The sequence below is a fragment of the Tribolium madens genome, unplaced genomic scaffold, assembly GCF_015345945.1.
Source record: "Tribolium madens isolate multiple individuals breed KSU strain unplaced genomic scaffold, Tmad_KSU_1.1 Scaffold_71;HRSCAF=194;Tcas5.2_LG6, whole genome shotgun sequence".
In the NCBI taxonomy this organism is placed as follows: domain Eukaryota; kingdom Metazoa; phylum Arthropoda; class Insecta; order Coleoptera; family Tenebrionidae; genus Tribolium; species Tribolium madens.
Genome location: NW_025401041.1, coordinates 2,732,491 through 2,751,619, shown reverse-complemented (window position 1 = coordinate 2,751,619; position 19,129 = coordinate 2,732,491). Strand labels below are relative to the sequence as shown.

The following is a 19,129-nucleotide window of genomic DNA, read 5'->3' as shown; positions in this document are numbered from 1 at the left end:
GACATTTAAGTGTCAAATGTCAATTTTTGTCAATAATTTCAATTTCCTCACACATTTCTTTTAGTTTTTACGCGAAAATTGTCAAAATAGTGCTTAAATTTGTGTGTTTTTGCTCCGGGAAGTGGTTAGTGTTCGAAATAGGGTGTAAATAATCGTAAATACCCGGGAATTGAGTGCGCGTGCGCACTTTTTATAAATAGCTTCTTTTAGTATCAAATTTCTGGTTTTTAGTCGTGTAGTGAGTACGTTGGGTAGTTGTCGTTTTTAATAAAAACCTGTGCCGTGCCAAATTGGAAAGAAATTATTTTTGCTAAAATCTAAGGTGAGTTTTTCCCCATTTTCCTAGACTACAAGATTGTGAAAATCCGAAAAAAAATCCGTGTCAATTTAAACACCCACCGTGCGGAAAAATGTTAATTTTTCATTTCTCCGGTCGCAAAATTCTCAGTTTGCCATGCATCGATCGTGATAAATGAAAGGGTGTTTATATGTCAAAAAAAAATATTTTTTTTCGTATTTTTACACGTTGCACACCTATGGAAGAATTTGGCTCGAATCCAACTTTCTAAATTCGTGCGGAATATATGTTTTCGGAATTCCGAAAGCCGACACGTAACATTTTCATACTTTTATTCGCGAAAACCGGAATCACACACAAGAGGCTGTTGTAAAACAGTCGAGCGTTGCATTTCCACGGCTACTTGACCCGGCCTCACAAACAAAACGACATTCTGACCTCGTCTTACCACTCTTTGATCGTAGCATTACTTCTTTTCCATCCGACGGTCTCTGTGAGGATTTTTTTTTCGCCAATGTTCGTTTCCAACGCATACCTAAACAACCGAGAGTTTGTTGATCTCGGGACGTTCAAAGTTAATGACCCAGTGAGCAAAATTTAGATTCTCTTTATGATTGTAATGTTTACGTTGAAAAAATTACAAAAAAAGACACTTACTTGCATCTATTTTACTCATAGTTAATAAACAACATCGAAAAACCGCAAAATTTTAACTTGTCCGAGTTCAAAAAACATAATTGTGATAACCGCGACGTTAAATAGCGTGACGGTGGCTATTTTTTATTTATTTTTTTTGGTTACTATGACAATACAAAAGCTCACTATGTTTTTACGTGTGAAAATTAAGTATATGATTCTTCTGCAACAGGTGGTACTTTATTTCGGAACAAATGGTACTGGTTAACATATACCAGATGTTCCGATGTTTAATTGCCAACTAGATTAATAATAAAAAAAATATCGGATTTGTAGAAAAAATGTGGAGTGTTGCTATGCAAAAATTGCAATCTTTGAATAAAAGGGAAACGTTGATGTGATACAATGCAAATGTGGATGTCTTTAAGAGTTTATAAAACATGTGTAGTATTTCCGTTCGATACCAGTCCAAGATGAACGATGAATGATCGTCTTTTTTTCCGAAGCCATAAAAGAATACTTTGTGTGAACTTATCACAAGTCGTAGTAAAAAATATTAAACATTGTTGGCATACAGGATGAGTCGAAGAATACTGATTTTATTAATAAAAATATTTTATTTTGTCATGTAGTTTTTAAAGCTGTTTCAACTGTTTTATTTTTAACTATGTAAGAGGTTTTATTACTAGGACCGCACTCATTTGTTTCTCATGTATTTTTCTTAAACAGGATAAATTAAAAGTAGGGAATTAAACGTTTTTAAAAATCATTTGCTTTTAGAAAATAATAATTAATAAAAATTTGAATTTTGGGTATGAAAAATTGAAGAAAATGGAGATAATTGTAACTCTTAGAATGTGGCCTTTGTAAAAAAAAGATTTAATTGTGGGAAGCTATTTAAAAAAATATTTTTTTTTCAAAACTCGTAAACTAAAAGAAATTTTGAAAAATTTTATTCTTGAAAAACGATCACATTTTATTGTACTTGATAATGTACTAATTATTTTTTTGTAAAGTAATTATTTTATGCAAAAAAACGCTAGGTTCCATACTTTTTCAGTATGTCTAAGGTGTTATAAAACTTTTCAAATTGTACAATTTTCAAACAACCATAACTTTGTACTTTTCTTTTACTTTACATTTCGTCTCTCTAAACTTTGAATTTTTTAAATATTAATTGCTATTTAAATATTATACATACAGCTATTTTATTTGAGGTTCTGAACAACTGGTCCGATATTTATTGAGGATCCCTGTATACAAGGTGTGTCAGAACTCGCGTCCCAGAGAAAGGACCATGGAAAAAAATGTTAAAAAGAATCTATTTGTCAAAAAATTAGTAATATAAGCCCTGATGATGAAATAATAAAATTTCGAAACGTCGGTCATTTAAGGAAAAGTTTTTTATTTGTCCTGAACTCGTAATCCACTATATAAACAAATGATGTAGCACGTTATCACAACTAATATATTTTTTTATTATACATATTTAATATTCGGTATGTATTTATTTATTGTTATTATTTGATATTATTATTTTTATTGTCAAAGTTACAAAAATTGTATTGTTTTGTAGATATTGTTATACAGGGATCACCAGAACTCTGACCCCAGAGAAAAATTTCATGTAAGATAAGATACCAGGAACATGAAAAAAATGTAAAAAATTCTCTGTCAAAAAATTTTTACATTTATTTTTTGACATTTGACACTTTTTTGTCTATTTAATCGTACTGATGATCTTGTATATGTTTTTTTACAATTATTTAGTAAAGGTACAAAAATTTTGCCAATAAAAGCCACAAATAACATTGAACAGAATTACAATTTAGGATATAGCTTTCTTGTTTCCTCTTCTAATAGCCTGTAGCAAAAAAACTTGATTGATGAATTATTTTTCCAACAGAATAAATAGAGTCAAAGTGCAAAATTTAAACTCTCATAACTTCGAAATTTTTATAGATATTTTTTTTTAACTTTTTATCCACGTTCCTGGTATCTTACTTTAGATGGCATTTTTCTCTGGGGCGCGAGTTCTGGCGCACTCTGTATAATTTTCTATTTCTTTGATTAAGTTTTCAAATATATATGTATGTATTTCAAAAGTAAAAGATAATTGTAGGTTCTTATTTGAAAAATGCAAATAAATTTTGTCGATGCAGAAGTGACAATAAATCATAAAGGAAAAAAATAATCGTAGTTTAATTCGACGCTGCAAAAATGATTCACCCTGTATAAGGTCGGGTGTGTTCACCTCTCCGCATGATTCTATATCTGATTCTGTTCGACCAACATCAAAAATAGAACGCACGGTCGAATATTTGGAATTGCATTCGCCGGTTCTTGTATTCTTATCTTTTTAATTTTCAATAATTTGGTTATTTTCGTTCTGCTTACATTCCATTTGTTTAGTGGGTAAGTGTGACGCGTCGACGAAAACAATTTTATACATCAGTTTGGATGTTCATTTTTGGGCGATAATGACATTTTTGAGCCATTTTAGGAAAAGCGACGTGAAATGTTTAACGATTAGATATGTTATTTGCGTAAAACGAAAGTGGGTTAAAAAGGAGGAGAAAAACTTATCAAGGATCTTGTTTGTTATTTATTTATTAAGAATATCAATTGCAAACCACAGGAATAATAAGTAATAATGTTACAATCACAACACAGCCGCCTACATGTTCCTGATAACGTTCGCTTCTTAAATTGGAATTTTTGTTTTATTTGCTAATAATAAATAAGTGTGACCGAAACATTCCTCGTTCCAACTCAGGATGATTCATTTAAATTTAAATGAATCATTATTTTCACTGCAAGTTATAGATTATGACCAAATAATCGCATTTATCGTCTTATTTTGTAAAAGGAACATGACTGACTTGTCAATAATGTAGGCAAACAGAGCACATACATTATGCTGATAAGAAATATTATCATCCATTGTCTATTTATTTCTTGAAGAATTATTGCAGCATTTTTCGCATGAATCAAGGAAATGTTTTGTGATAAATTGGGCGTTGTGGTTTGATAAGGTTTTTGGTGTTTTTTACGACCACGAACTTTGACGTAACTAATTACCACTGTTGAAGATTTTCAAATCTCGGGTGTTTCTTGTTGCGTAAACTTGAAGATTTTAATCTCACTTTAATTAGTTTAATGGATCCGTAAATGTTACATTTCGAAGAATATTTTAGATAGCGGTTTAAACGTACCTACCTACATGCTCAAATCGTAACCAAATAACACGGTTTCGAAAAGAAAACACCTTTAATTGCTTTTTTATTTTTCAACGAAGTTTACCTTCGTTTTTTGCTTTTTTGGTACTCTTCCTGTATTGATTATTGTTATTGTAAAATCTAGACCAGAGGCGAAACACTGTTGATAAATCATCGTTCAACAAAAAATGACAATGTAAAATTATCAGTGGCGGGTAAACATTTTTCGACAAAAACTTTCATAATTATGTTGGGAATTTTTTTTTAATGTATTGGAAACATTTAGATTTGGCCTTATTTTTAATTGATTTTTTAATTTTTTTCCGGGTTTTAGAATGAAAAATCAGTTGTAACATTTTTGCAAATGTTAATATTAAATTCAGAAGAAAATGACAAAATTTGATTCAAAACTATAATTGTTAATTTTATACAGGTGTCCCAGCGAGTTGAAAAAGTCTATTAGAGACCTTTAAATGGTAAAATTAAAAAAATATATATATGGTACATCTAGTCCATCGCCTAAAATTATTTTTAACTATACAGCGTGTCTCAAAAATAAGTTACAATACAAACTTGTGTTTTTTTTTAAATGAAACACCATTTGTTTGTTAGCGTTTTTGGATTTAGAGTTTTATAATAATGTTTTTAAGCAAAACTTTTATTAGTCGATTTTGCTTACTTTTAAAAATAAGACCGTTTTTTCGACGAAAACATGCACTTTTTAAAAATTCATTACACAAAAACTAAGACATCTAGAAATATATTTTTTTACTATCGCAAAGAAGAAGGTACAAACTATAAGGTTGTAACATTTTTTTAGTGTGTTGCAATTAAAAAGATAAAAAAATGAAAGCGTTTGTTCAAAAAAAAAATTAGATGGAACACACTATTTATTGTTTTTGCATTTAAAAGATTATTAAATTGTCTTTCTAAAATTATTTACTTTTAGGTGTTTATAATCAATAACTAAAAAGATATTTCACGTTAAACATTAAAAAAAATAATTACTATTGTTTCAGTAGCCAAAAAGTCACAGTTGCACAAGAGATGGAAGAAATATCACTTAATAATTACATTTGTCTTAAACTGAATCCATTATTTTTTATTTTTACAATAAAATAATTCTAATTTCAGTATTTATAACGACTTTTATAATTTCTGGATAATTCAACACATAAGAGATCCGTGGTGGAATTACTATGGTTGCCATAGTATCAACAATGCTCAGATGTTGATAAGCATTGTTGCTACAATTAATATTGAATGTTAAATATCTTTCTATTTATTAATTCTAGACATTAAAAGTTTATTTTTTAGATAGAAAATATATCAATCTATTAGATGCAAAAATAAAAAATTGGGTTTCATTTAAATTTTTTAAATTATTTAACTTTTAACAAACTTCTTAATTTATTAATCTTTACAAATGCAAAACACTAAAAAATTGCTATAGCTTTAAATTTTGTACTTTCTTTTTTGTAAAAGTAAGAAAAAAATTGTTCTAGCTGTCTTAGTTTTTGTGTAATAAATTTTTACAAAGTGCATGTTTTCGTCAAAAAAATGTCATTTCTAAAACTAAGCGAAATCGACTATTAAAAGTTTAGCGCAAAAACATTGTTTTAAAAGACTACATCCAAAAATGCCAAGAAACATACGGTGTTTTATTTAAAAAAACACAAGTTTGTATCGTAACTTATTTTTGGGACATGCTGTATGGTTGAAAATAATTTTAGGCGATGGACTAGATTAGTATCTAACAATGTACTATATATATATATATTTTAATTTTACCATTTAAAGGTCTCTAATGGACTTTTTCAACTTGCTGAGACACTCTGTATTTAAATTGAAATAAATGATTTCAAAACCTTTTTCCATCCTTGGCGAGTCGCCCATGTGAGCAAGTTTGTGTAGTTACTATAGAAATTGTTATAAATAATGCAAAAATGCACTGTTACTATAGTAACAGTGTCAAAATTGAGATCAGTGGCGGCTTACCATTACAAAATATAGTTTTTCCGCGATTGCCTAAAATTAATTATTAAAACAAAATAATGTTAAAATATGACATTTGTGTTTCTGTGTTTTCAGATGGCCGAAACTGTAAAAAAGTCCCGAATTGTAAGTGACAACGACGACGATCTCGAAGAAGCATTAATGGAAGAATTTAACCAGAGGCTAAAAAAATGCATGAGCCAAGTGTGTTGCTTTTTTTTCGAAAATTAACTTTAGTGTTGTGTGTGTTGTTTGTGTACTAACAATAATTTTCAGGATGATCTCCAGCAAACCGCCGAAGAAGAGGAAGAAAACATCAACGAGAAATTTATAAAAGCGGAAAAACAAAACGGTTATCCGAAAGAAGATAGCATTTATGAAAATGTTGGACACCAAACGAATAAGACTGAAATAGAAAAATCGGACCAATATATCGATATGAGTGGAAATCCGGAAATAAAAGACGAAGAAGTCGCTGTTTACGAAGACATCGACGACGATTTGCCAATAAAAGAAAAACCAAATTTAATTTTAACCGACTTGTGTGATGTTAAACCAAATGAAAATGAAACGAAATCGGTCAAAGACCGAATGTTGTTATCAACCGATGTGGCACCTTGTCTTCTTTTCACGCAAACTGTGACATCGCCAATGTTAACGCCATCTGAGGAAAATATCGATTTTTTGAAAGGTTTTCGAAGAGAATCGAACGACGAAACGAAAGATGAAAATATCTACGAAAATGCCGAGTTTTTAAAAAATCAAAATAACGAAGCGATTTATGAAAATCTCAAAGAGAATATTTACGAAAATTTAAAAGATCTTAATGGAAAACAGGAAGGTGAGGAAATTATTTATCAAAACGTGGAGGAATTGCGCGATAACAACGACGAGGAAGCGGTGAAAGATGATGAAATCGAAGAGGAAAAAAGTGAATTAGTGGACGAATCGGTCGATGATATTGTTACTAATCAAATCGATTTTGAAAGCGAAGAGGTAAGAGTGAAAATGGGGTCGAAACAGTAAGTCGTGTTTGAAGCATGTTGCATTAATTGAATTAACTCGAGTTGAAATTTTTTTTATTTTCATTTATTATACAATTTATTTCGTATTTAGAGCACACAAGTGACTGAATCGTACGTTGAAACGACGACGATCGAATCAAACTCGTCCGAAAAAGGCATAAAAAAGAAAAAATCGAAAAAGTCGCGAAAAGAGGAAAAAGAGAATATTTCTGTTGTAAGTGTCGCTTTTTTTCGTTGGCTTTCTTTCAATTTTTGTTTTTTTTGCGTCCAGAATGGCACTAACAATGTTTGTGAGGATTCTTTTTATAACGTTAATGTGAAAAATTTGGTAAGGCTTTGTTTTTTTGATTTTTTTTAAGTTGCGTTGCTTGTGCATGAATGGCGTTTGATTTTCTAGTGTAGAAGTTTCGGAGACCTGACTAAAATCACCGATGAGTGTCATAAACGAACGGTAAGGTCCGAAAACGTAGATTTTTTTGTTTGTGCATGTTTTGTTATTTAGCGTACTAAATCTTTGTCCGATGCTAGTAATAAAATTGAAAACGTCTTCTTTGGAGTCTCTGTGCGAGCATTGGTAAGAGCTTTGAGTGTCTCTACTCTATTGCTTGCCTAACTTGTAGTTTTTTGCATGTGTTGTTATACTAACTCAGAGAGAGAAATTTTATTGCAATAGTGGAGATTGTAGAGCGAAAAATGCTGATGGGGTAAGTCATAATAGACAATTTTGATTGAGCTTTTAAATGTCGCTTGCTTATGTAAATGTCCCAAAATTGAAATCCTCTTCGGTTTAAAATCAGATTCGTTCATCCCACTGTTAAAATTGTCTATTATTTAACATTTTGTTTAATCCAAATCAAATTATATATTTTTTTTCAGAAGTCGAGTTTTAGCAAATTTGATGCTTTGCAGAAGAAAAATGTCCTTCATATCCGTTCGTCGGATTCCTCGAAAGCACAAGAAAAATTCAATGTAAGTCGGGGAAATTTCCTATTACGATTTTATTATTTAATTTTTCTTTTTGAAGGGTGCCCAAATCGATCCGTCAAATTGTCGGTCTTGCGGAAAAGCCGTTTTTCAAATGGAACAAATCAAAGCCGAGAAAGCCGTCTGGCATAAAAATTGTTTCAGGTGTACAGAGTGCAATAAACAATTAAAGTGCGTTATTTTTTTATTATTAAAGCAATTTTTTTATGATTTTTTTTCTAGTGTCGATACATATCAAAGTAACGAAGGAAGCCTTTACTGCAAACCCCATTTCAAAGCCTTATTCGCCCCGAAAGCCGTCGAAGACGATGCCTCTCGTAAGTATCAATTAAAATCGATCGTTTGCGTGTTTTGTTTCGATTTGACGGAATTTAACGTGATTTCAGCCAAACCTAGAAAACCCGAATTGATTATTCGGGAAAGTCAGCCGGTTGAATTGCCACCTGATGTTGTTAGAGGTACAAAATAATGAAAAAGTGTGGCTTTTAATTTACCATCGTTGGCAATTGTTTACTAAAGCAAAAATCGAACAAAAACAAACAAGAAACTGGTGTCGAAAAAATAATATACAGGTGTTCTTACAAATTTAAACAGGAGATAGAATGTTCAATTTTAAGATGTATGTAAGGGAGCTACACCCCCTGAAAGGGGTGTGTCTTTATGTTTTTTTCCAATATTTCAGAATTCATTTTAGATAAAATTAGAAAATTTGGTACAGTTGATAATCTTTATACACAAAGATAAAATGTTGAAAATTTTAATCAGGGGCTTTCTAAACTGGGTGGGTTTAGGGTAAAAAGTATTCTAATTATTTTGACTGTAGTTTCTTGCCACTTTCAACGACAAAATTCTAAATTTAATAGTTTTTCATAAAATTTTATAAAAAAGGTCTTTGCGTTTTTCGGATACAACTTACCGTTTTTGAGTAAAATCAGTTTTAAAATTTATGTTACAGGCCATAAACAACATAAAAATTTAGGCATATTAACTGTATCAAATTTTATAATTTATTCTGAAATAGTTGGAAAAACCCATTGAAAAAATGCACCCCTTTCAAAGGCTGAAGCTCTTTTTTATTTTTTGATATACAAGTGCGCCAGAACTCGCCCCTCACAAAAAAAATGGCATGTGTGGTAAGATACCATGAACTTGGAAAAAAATGTTAAAAAAATTCTTTAAAAATTTCAAAGTTATGAGTTTAAATTTTGCATTTTGAATAATAATAATAATTTAATAATAATAATAATTTTCGATGTTTTTTTTGCTACAGGCTATTAAAAGAGGAAACAAGGAAGCTGTATTTTAAATTGTAACTAGTTTTAACGTTATTTGTGGTTTTTATTGTCAAAATTTTTGTACCATTACTAAATAAATTTTAAAAAATATACAAGATCATTAGTATCATTCAATATACATAAAAAATGTCAAATGTCAAATTTTTTTGGCCGATAGGACTTTTTAAACAACATTTAAACAACTTGAAGTTTTTCTCCGGAGCGTGAGCTCTGACACATCCTGTATATTCACAGGAAATTTTTGTCATAAAATTGAATATTCTGTCACCTGTTTAAATTTGTAACAAAAAAAAACAACAGCTTGTATAGAAAAAATATACAGTATGTCCCCGAATATTTGAAACAACTCTTGTAAAAGCTAAAAAATTCTTGATTTAAATTTTTATTTTTTGGGGTTTACTTGGTTAAAGACTAATTTCTAACATAATTTTTGTTTTGAAAAATCAACTATGCCTTGGAAATTTTCAAAAAAAAAAACTATTTATTTCTAGAGTAAAGTTTCTTTTATGTGGCAAATACGACAAAAAGTTATTATGAAAGGTTGTTTAGAATCAGCATCTAGGCCCGTTTACCAAATTTCAAAATCATCGGCCAACTATGTTTTTAAATTTTTTTATATTTATTGATTCACACATCAAAAGAATTTTATTTTTAACAATTTTTTATGCGAAAAACAAAAATACATTTAGATTATTAGTACTAAATACATTTTTGTTTCTGTTTCTGTTAATAAAAATCAATTACTTCAGAAAAAAATAAYAATTATAGTTGGCCGATGATTTTCAAATTTAGTATACGGGCCTAAATGTTGATTCTAAACAACTTTTATCAATAACTTTTTGTCGTATTTGTTACATAAAAGATACTTACAAAAAAAAAGTTTATTTGGAAGGTTTTTTTTTATTATTGATTTTTCAAAACGAAAATTATGTTAGAAATTAATCTTTAACCAAGCAGGACTAAACCCTAAAAAATTGATAATTTAAATCGAGATTTTTTTTTACAACAGTTGTTTCACTTATCAGGGGACACACTGTAGATTGTCAAAATAATTAAAAAAATAAGCATTTATGCAAGTGTGTAATTATTTTTTCACAAAAAGTAAGTAAAAACAGGAATATTGATAAGAGTGGAGCATTTTATTTAATTAGTGATTAAAATCTGAATTCTTTGGAGATTTTTTATGAAAGCGTTGGTGTTATGTAGTTATGAAATTGTTTATGGTCAAAAACCTGGCGTAATTATCAAAAATTTCGATTCAAGTTTTAGTAAACACTGTTTGTACCATTTAAACTCGACTAATCCGTTTGATTTTCCTTGACTAAAATTTAACAAATTGTTTGTGATATGAAATGACGTCACTTCCCGTCTGTTTGATTTGGTATCTTGTGATTTATTCCAGCCAGTGACAAGCCTGATTTGGGTTTGGAAGAGCTTCAAAGTCTCAATGTGAAAGAACGTTTTCAAGTTTTCGAACATCATCAGAGTGAAACAAGTGAAGAACGAATACCGTCCCATGTCAATGTCAAACGTTCACCTTCGATTCTTTCGAAATTAGCAAAGTAAATCGAATGTTTTGTTTGAAATATTTTTTTTGTAAAAATCGTCCTAGATTTCAGGCGAAAGGAATGGATATCGGTGTCGCCGATGATTCTCTGAACGGCATACCAATCGAAGAAAGTTCTTCGGAAGAAGAAGAGGAAGAAGAAGATGATGGAATTGAGGGCGAAGATGCCGATTTGATAAGAGCAAAACGCGTACAAAAAGAGAAACCGTTTCATTTTACCGGAATGTCGGATGTTAAAAGTAAGTGGGAACAAGGGGAGCAATTAACGTCGCGAGATGAAAGACGCGAAGAAAGAAAACAAGAAATACAATCGATAAGAAATCGACTTTTTATGGGAAAACAAGGAAAAATGAAAGAAGCGTATCAACAGGCTGTTATGGAGTCCGAATCGTGTACTAATTTAAAAAAGGAAACACCGATTGAAGTGTGCGATACAAAATCTTTGAAAGAGAAATTCGAAAAGGGTGAAGTTGTTCAAGAACGCGCCAGGGAGAAAGACGCCGAAGAAACGGAAGTTTTCGAGAGCGGTTAGTGACCCATTTTTGATTTACCCGACTTGATTTGTGTTTTTTTTTTTCAGAAATTAGTAAAAAATCGCGGTCTTTGTTCCTTGAATTGGATGCAAATGCGTCAAAACCACCACAAATAACGCCGATAACGACGCCAAAAATCGACGTTAAGAAAGCACGTGACGTAAGTATAATATTTATTCAAAAATTCGACGTAAATACCGGAAAAATTTAGAATTATTTGTCGAGATCGGCTTCGGAAGATGTTGTTAAATCATCGGTGAATGTCGTGGACGATGTACAAATACGCACTTCTGATATTCAGCAACGTTTCAAATTTTTCGAAACGTACAAAGAACCGGAAAAAGAGAAGAAAAGCTTTCGGATAACACCGCCTCGCGAGGGACAAGTCAAGGTTAATAATTAATGAATCGAGTGCCGTTAACATTTACTAATTTTCCTATTTTTTTGTCATGTTTTCGCGACTGGACAAATTTTAACCACGAATAATGCTATAGATGTTGTAACAAACAGCAAAATATTCATTTTTCCACATAGTCCGGTCAAAATACACATTTCAAATAACTAAAATTCCGACAGAGCTAAATTTTTGTGGAGATCTTGGGTACACCATTAGGAATAAAGTGTCAAAAGTCCCCATCGATCCTATGTGTGCTAAAAAAGTTATTCGGGGTCAAAAGTCAAAATTTGACGTTTTTTAGATTTTCTTCGAAAAAAATAAATGTCAAAATTTTTTGACAGATAGAATTTTTTAATAGTATATTAAAGAACAATTTTTATAAGGGTTGATTTGGCGCACGAATCCCAAGTTAGAAAACTAGCCGTAGGCGAGTTTTCTTTGGGATGAGTGCGCCAATGCCATTATAAAACGAGTATTTTATGCTATTTTTTCTAATTTGCGCTAACTTTTTTCTTATTTTAATTAAAAAATATATTTTTTTGTCGTCTAGAGAATTTTGTGTTAGGTGGTATCGGTTGGTAACACTCGGCGCCCACCTGATTTTTTGAATCATTTCTGGCGTCTGTCGTTAAAAATAAAATTTACAAACTATTAGTTATTAGTGTTCCAACATAATAATAATAAATAAAATATGAGCCAACAGAATTTAGTTTGCACTCCGCCCGAAATTCGCGAAATTGCCGAAGCAACAACGCGAAATTTGTTACCGGACAAGTCAGAAGCGGCATTCAAAACCTAAATAACTCTAAATTCATTAAAGTACAGTCTGCTTTTATAGATAGCCATAAGCGACTCCTACTGAGAGACGTTATAAACGTATTATAAACGCAAATTAGAAAAACATTTTTCAGTACTCTGGGGACTACCCAATTACTCCCTTTCAAGAAAGTGCGCGATTTTTTGAACACATGTATGTATTACCAAATATTTTTTTTTAATTCTAATGGAATCGAGATATTTATAAGTTTAATGAAGTAGAAGAAAAATTTCAAGTAAGATAAGATACCAGGAACATGGAAAATTTTTTTAAAACATTCTATCTGTCAAGAATTTTTGACATTTGACATTTTTTATGTCTATTTAATGATGCTGATGATTTTGTATATGTTTTTTTACATTTATTTAGTAAAGGTGCAAAAGTTTTGCCAATAAAAGCCACAAATAACATTAAACAGAGTTACAGTTTAGGATACAGCTTCCTTATTTCCTTTTCTAATAGCCTGTAGCAAAAAAACTTGTAAAATTATTTTTCCAATAGAAATAAATAGACTCAAAGTGCAAAATTTAAACTTTCATAACTTTGAAATTTTTATAGATAAAATTTTTTAAACATTTTTTCCATGTTCCTGGTATCTTACCTTATATGGAATTTGTCTTTGGAGCGGGAGTTCTGGCGCACTCTGTATGTGCATATCATGTAGAACGTGACTCCTTCAACTTTTAGAATCGCTATATCTCATGAATTCTTAGAAAAAAAAGTATAAGGACCATTTCTGTAGATAATTTTAAGATCTATAATTTTTGTCTGGGTTACTTTTTTCATAAAACATACCGTTTTCGAAAAAAAAATTAAAAAACGTCAAATTTGGGGACGGGGATGGGGTCTTTTGACACTTTATTTCTAATAGTGTACCTAAGGTCTCCACCAAAATTTAGCTCTGTCGGAATTTTCGTTATTTGACCACTATTTTTATGACTAATTTGACCGGACTAACATTACAAAATCAAAAATTTGAATCGGCTAATATTTTGTAGGCGTCGACGCCCGATCGTGAAGTCTACAGAGACCCGGAAATTGTGCGTTCGGAAGAAATCATCGAAGATTCGGTCATAGCTAAAGAAACGCACACTGCTACCAAAATGCTCAATAAGTTTCGTCAAATGGAAGAAAATCTTGCAAAAGAACCACAACCCATTGGTCCTAAACCTTTGAAAAGGTTCACTCCGCCGCCGGAACCCACTCGTCCTGAATCGAGCAGTGAGGCTGAAAGCGCTTCCGATGAAGAAACTGAAGAAGAAGACGAAATCGATCGTGGAAAAATCGCCGACGAGGATTTAATCGAGGCACAAAAAGCAGCCAGAGCGAAACAATTACGTGCCAAATTTGAACGATGGGAAGCCAACGAGATTAAAAAAGAGCAAAATAATAGTTCGGTGAATATTATTGAAGAACTCGGGGAAGAACAGTCGCAAATTGAATCGACCAAAACGTAAGAGTGTCATTTTATTATTAAAAAGAAAATTTACGTTGTTTTTCTCAAGTTTAAGAGCTCGATTCGAGTCAATGAGAGAGAGTAGTACGGAAACGAGACAGCCGAGAGTAAAAGTCAACAGATTTGTGGTGAGTTGATTGATGTTGGTAGAATTGAATTGTCTTTTTTCTAACATTGCGTGGTTTTTGCTGTTGCACTAATATTGTGTCTTGCACCCAAAATGCATGGAAAGCTCAACAATAAGTGGGCATTTTTTTTTTGATGTTTAGTGTAATGTGGTTGTAACTCAATTGTTTTTTGTTCACAGTGAGCGAAATTCGAGCAAGTTTCTACCGGCTTTTTTCTCTAACTTTTAATATGTAACATAGCTGATAGATGATATAAATGTATTTCGTAAAAAATGAACCATTTCTATTGGATTTTTTGATATTATACATACAATGTTTGTTCTCTTTATTTTGACTTGTAAATTTTATAGAAACGTTAATTGATGTTTGCGATTTGTTGCTATTAAATTTTCTATATTTGTAATTGTGCCAATCTTATCTGTTATTTTCTGAGTGGAATAAATATACATGCTGTATATACAAGTAATTTTACTATCCCGGGGAAAAAGACAATTCAATTTTTCGTTTTTTGTTTTGTTTTTTTTTGTTTATACGTTTTTTTGAAGGAGCTTCCAAATATAACCGAAACGTGCGAAAGTTGCAATTCGAGAGTGTATCCTTTAGAGAAAATTTCCGTTCACAATCACATCTATCACAAAAGTTGCTTCAAATGTATGGAATGTAACTGTGTTTTGAGGTAAGTCGTGACAGTCGCGTGAGGCAAATTAATATTGTACAAAAACTTGAATAAAATTTTGATGGTTTTTGTGATTGTTTCGTTTCGTAGGATGGATTCGTATTCGTACAATCAAGGTCTTTTATACTGCATGCCACATTTTAAGCGCCTTTTTATTTCCAAGGGTAATTACGATACAGGATTTGGGTTAGGTCAACATAAAGAAAAGTGGAACGCTACTATAGCTTAGTGTGATAAAAACGCCTTAATTGCCTAGCACTTGATTTTCCGTACTTAATGCATTTATTTTTATGTATTTATATAAGAATATATTATCCATTACCATTTATGTGATTTTATCCGAATAAATTTTATCGAAACTGAGCATGCTTTATCCTATTGATTTTTCCCTGAAAAACAGCTGATGGTGTGAAACATTCAGTTAAGTAGTTTAAGTGGGCCCAAAATGTGGTAAAATGGATTACATCCGCGAATTCGACATAAAACTAGACAAAGAGTATTACTACGCTGGCGAAAACATCAATGGGGTTGTGGTCCTAGACACCGTCGAGAATTTCAAGTTGCGAAGTAACAAATTCCTCGGTAAAATCCCCCTATTTTGACGATTTTTTTCAAGCTATTCGCATCCTCTTACGGGGGAAGGCCCACGCAGAATGGAAAGTCTTGCTATCGGGGGACCGTCGAACGGTCAAAGACGACCAATACTTCATCGACGAACGCCAAGTCATCTGGGGGGAGAAAAACCTAGAAACCACCATTCCAATCCTCCCCAGAGGCCTCCACAACTTCCCCTTCCGATTCTCCCTCCCCGAATCGAGTCTTCCGTGCTCTTTCGAAAGCAAGCCGTGCTGCATCAGGTACTACTTCAAAGTCACCATCGACATCCCCTACGCGAGCCCCCCGCAAGGCATGAAGTACTTCACGGTGATCGGGCCCCACATCGACTGCATGGACGAGCAATACTTGGTGATTTTTCACTTTTATTTTGCAAAAAGTTGTCATTTTTCACACCTCTCAGAAACCGGTGGTTTACGAGGACAGGAAAAGCACCTGTTGTTGGTGTTGCAAAAAAGGCACCATCAGTTTAAGGTGCGTTTTGGAACGCTCAGCGTACGTTTGCAAAGAGAGTCTGAAATTGAAAGCAACAATCGACAATCAGAGCGACGATGAGGTCAGATTGCGGGTCAGGTTGGAGCAGTGTTGTGAATTTTTTATCGATAGAGGAGTCTTGGGGGTCAGTAAGGACCTGAAACACCTCGTTTTTGAGTACAGGGGGAGCAATGTGAAGCCCCACTCGAGGAGCAAGTGGGACAGTGCCAATAGCCTTGTGTTACCTCCGATGCCTACAACACTTGTTGGTATTTGTAGACTAGTACAAATTTATTACGTGCTTTCCGTAAGTCAACTTTGCAACACTGAATCAAAAATTAATCACTATTTTAGGTAAGTTTAGACAGTGATAAAGACGTAGATATAGTCCAAGTCAGTTTTCCGATAACTATAGCTACTGTCCCCTTTCGAATACCCAACAAAAACACTACACCGGCTATACAATACGGTAAGTTGGTTATAGCCCAGTCAAATTAGACAAATCGGTGAAAAAAAATCCTAGACAGTTGGATTTTTTTTAAACGTTTTCTTTATACTTGGGTAGACATATATCAAAAGTCCCCGAAGGTGGGGAGCGAGCTCGAGGAGGGGGAGGGGGTTAAAGGTGTCTTTTTTGCTTATATCTCGGAAATTATCACTTCTATAGGTTTTTATCTTCTTATCAAAATTAAAGCTTACAAAATTTCCTACAAAAATGGCCCTTTGCATTTTTGTTGTAGGACTAACCGTAAGCGAGTTATAGGACAGAAAAGAAACATCATTTAAAAAAATGTGCCTTATCTGCATTTAAAACAGAATTAGTCTTGTAATTAAAAAAAAAACTGACAGTAAATTAAATTTACTGGGTCCAATACTTCATTAAAGGAAGGGGGAGTCACGAGGGTCTATAAATACAAACTGATCGTTTATCTAATTTATGCAGAATTTTCTGTAGAAGTTTATTTCTGCATCAAAATTTCCTACAAAAATGGTCCTATTCATTTTTGTCGTAGGACTAAGCGTAGGCTTCAAAAGTTTGGAGTCTACATAAAATTGCATTAAAAATCTATGGTAAGTATTTATAATTATGTGTAGAGCGTTCCTCAACTAAGCTGGTCTGCCTGAAAGGTGACTCGGGTCTAAACATTTAAACGGAGATATAAATAAAAATTTTGGATGAAAGAGAGAATCAATCGTTAAGGGGGTTAATTGGGGTGTAAATGTTTAAACAAAGATATAAACATAAAATTCTTTAGAGGTATAAAGGGGCACTAAAATCAGATTTTTCGAAAATTTGTTTTTAAGGGAATAAAACGGTGTACACATTTAAAGGGATATAACAACATTAAATTTAGAAAATATGATCCTTAGAGAGTGTAGAAGTGCACTTTTCAAATTTTAATGAAATAAAATAGAGTTTAAACGCTTAAAAACAAAATTACAAACATGAAATCTCGAATTTTGAGAGTGCAGAAGTACACTGAGACGACACTTTATGAAAATCAACATTTAATATTTATCCATAAACATGGCCTATGCGAAGAACGAGACTACTATAACTGAGTCCTATACATAACATAGGTAATTATCTAGCTTTATAGAGTACCTAAGCCTATGGAATGGTTTTGTGAGCGGGCTTTTTCCCATTTTATATCAGAAATACACGCGGACAAAGTCGCAGGGAAATGCTAGTTCAGCATATAAGGATGACTCGGAAGACTTAATAGACCCTCGTGGCACCCTCTAATAAACTGTTGGATCCAATACATTCAATTTACTATAAGCTTTATTCAAATCATCGATATTAACTCATCTATTTATTAATATTGTACTGAACAAAACTGTAATTCGGTTTTCAATGTTTAAGTTGAAAACGAAGATGCAGCATATGAGGACGACTCGGAAGACTTTATAGACTCTCTAATGAAGTGTTGCACCCAATAAATTCAATTTGCTTTCAGTTTTTTCGATTCACAAGATTAATTCTGTTTTAAATGCGGATAAAACACATTTTTTTGTCAGCTCTGTAACTCGCTTACGGTTAGTCCTACAACAAAAATGCAAAGGACCATTTTTGTAGGCTTTAATTTTGATAGGCAGGCAAAAACCGTTAGGAGTGATAGTTTCTGAGATATAAGAAAATAAACAAAAAGACACCTTTTGCCCCCTCCCCTTCCTCGAGCTCGGGGACTTTTGATATATGTCTACCCAAGAATAAAGAAAGCGTTTAAAAAAAATTCCAACTCTGTAGGATTTTTTTCCACCGATCGCCCTATTTTTGTCTAATTTGACTGTGCTATTAATTCATTGATTAATTCAAATTAATTAATGCAAAATAGAACATGCGTGTTCCCACGTCGAAGGAGGGCAATACATAGGGCCGGAGTTTCTCCTAGGGCAAGTCTACGACGGAAATGAACACCACAGGTGAGCAATTGGAGAGAATTTCGCATGTTTAATTTTTTTTATTTCAGAGAGCCTATCGTACTGTACAAACCCTTATATGTAACTGTAGACAAGTCTGAGACGAATTAAGGCAATAATATTGACTTTTATTTAAAGCAGGGTATGGTAAAATATCACTTGATTTGTTTTAATCACCTCAAGACTGATGACAGAAACACGAGTAGTCAATTTTTTCATTTTTTGTACCCTGAATAGGAAGAAACTAGTTTTTAAACGGCGATTCAGAGCAGATTTTAGCCTAATATTACGAAATGACCTCAGTATTAATCTTCCAACTGTGTCAAACAAAGCACCAAGAAAAAAGTTAAATATAATATTTAGAACACGATTTAAATGTTACAATGTTTTAGGTGTTGATTCCCCATGTGTTGTTTCATTTGCTCAAATTACATTTAAATGTTGTTTCTTATTGTATGACTGTTGATACGAAAAGGTGTACTTTAGTACAAAATTATATAATTTATATTTATATATAACTGTTATTTGTTGTATATCTCAAATAAATGTTTATCAATGCCTGTGTTTGGGATGGTCAATCAAAAACCCAAA

The 19,129-nt window shown here is 32.2% G+C and overlaps 2 protein-coding genes across 10 annotated transcripts; both read left to right on the top strand.

Annotated features, from left to right (window-relative positions):
• Positions 1–5: 5 nt before the first annotated feature.
• On the top strand, positions 6–15,388 carry LOC123009043 (LIM domain and actin-binding protein 1). Of its 9 annotated transcripts, XM_044405146.1 has the most exons (20): positions 6–322; positions 6,244–6,351; positions 6,424–7,143; positions 7,264–7,386; positions 7,444–7,500; positions 7,570–7,623; positions 7,675–7,746; positions 7,823–7,876; positions 8,049–8,141; positions 8,197–8,327; positions 8,379–8,473; positions 8,543–8,614; positions 10,854–11,013; positions 11,064–11,545; positions 11,599–11,711; positions 11,763–11,942; positions 13,764–14,218; positions 14,271–14,349; positions 14,895–15,025; positions 15,116–15,388. In XM_044405146.1, exons 2-20 carry the CDS (start codon positions 6,244–6,246, stop codon positions 15,252–15,254), a joined length of 3,318 nt encoding a protein of 1,105 aa, XP_044261081.1. In that variant the 5' UTR covers positions 6–322; the 3' UTR covers positions 15,255–15,388. The 9 variants fall into 9 exon arrangements, with proteins under 9 accessions (XP_044261081.1, XP_044261082.1, XP_044261084.1 ...); XM_044405147.1 differs by lacking the exon at positions 8,543–8,614; XM_044405149.1 differs by lacking the exon at positions 11,763–11,942.
• LOC123009048 (arrestin domain-containing protein 3-like) lies at positions 15,344–19,094 on the top strand. The gene is made up of 6 exons (XM_044405159.1): positions 15,344–15,592; positions 15,642–15,991; positions 16,044–16,421; positions 16,469–16,583; positions 18,454–18,541; positions 18,589–19,094. The coding sequence occupies exons 1-6, from the start codon at positions 15,481–15,483 to the stop codon at positions 18,647–18,649; spliced, it is 1,104 nt and encodes a 367-aa protein (XP_044261094.1). The 5' UTR covers positions 15,344–15,480; the 3' UTR covers positions 18,650–19,094.
• Positions 19,095–19,129: the final 35 nt, after the last annotated feature.